Genomic DNA, 658 nt, shown 5'->3' on the forward strand with positions numbered 1-658 from the left:
CTGCCTGCCCAGGTACCAGCGGAAATACGCGTACCAGGAGGTGAGCCGCACGCTCTGCCAGCCGCAGACCAAGGCGGAGGTGGAGACTCAACACTTCTTCGTGGATGTCTCCACGCTCTCCCACAACGCGTCCTACCAGCTGCGTGTCACCCGCGTGGAGAACTTCGTGCTGCAGTGAGCAGAGCCCCGCGAAACCCCCTCCCTGCCCGTGGGGGCTCTGGGCTCCCCTCGACGCTCACCTCCTTTCCCTGCTCTCTGCAGGACAAATGTCAAGTTCAGCTTCAACGCCACAGCGTCGCAGCCGCAGGTGAGGGGAGCTGGGGTGGAGCGACGCGGGAGGGCTGTGCCCCGGCAGGGGAGAGCTGTGGTAGCGACAGGTCCTTTCCCCCCACAGTACTTCAAGTATGAGTTCTCCGAGGGAGTGGACTCGGTGATTGTGAAAGTGACCTCAGCCATGGCTTTCCCCTGCTCCGTCATCTCCATCCAGGACATCCTGGTAGGTTTGGGCAGTCTCTTCTCCGGGTGGCTGTGGTGCCCAGCGGGGCTGACAGCCCTTCTGCGCCCGCAGTGCCCTGTCTACGACTTGGACAACAACGTGGCCTTCATCGGGATGTACCAGACCATGACGAAGAAGGCAGCGATCACGGTGCAGGTGGGC

The 658-nt window shown here is 62.8% G+C and overlaps 1 protein-coding gene across 1 annotated transcript in view; it reads left to right on the forward strand.

Annotated features, from left to right (window-relative positions):
• Positions 1-10: 10 nt before the first annotated feature.
• LOC103807986 (SID1 transmembrane family member 2-like) overlaps positions 11-658 on the forward strand; it is a gene marked incomplete at both ends in the record, with an annotated part of 2,070 nt that continues 1,422 nt past the window's right edge. The window contains 4 exons of the mRNA XM_009080739.1: positions 11-174; positions 262-307; positions 395-496; positions 569-652. Coding sequence (XP_009078987.1) covers positions 11-174; positions 262-307; positions 395-496; positions 569-652 — 396 coding nt within the window. The remainder of the gene's footprint in view (positions 175-261; positions 308-394; positions 497-568; positions 653-658) is intronic.

The sequence above is a fragment of the Acanthisitta chloris genome, unplaced genomic scaffold, assembly GCF_000695815.1.
Source record: "Acanthisitta chloris isolate BGI_N310 unplaced genomic scaffold, ASM69581v1 scaffold17268, whole genome shotgun sequence".
In the NCBI taxonomy this organism is placed as follows: domain Eukaryota; kingdom Metazoa; phylum Chordata; class Aves; order Passeriformes; family Acanthisittidae; genus Acanthisitta; species Acanthisitta chloris.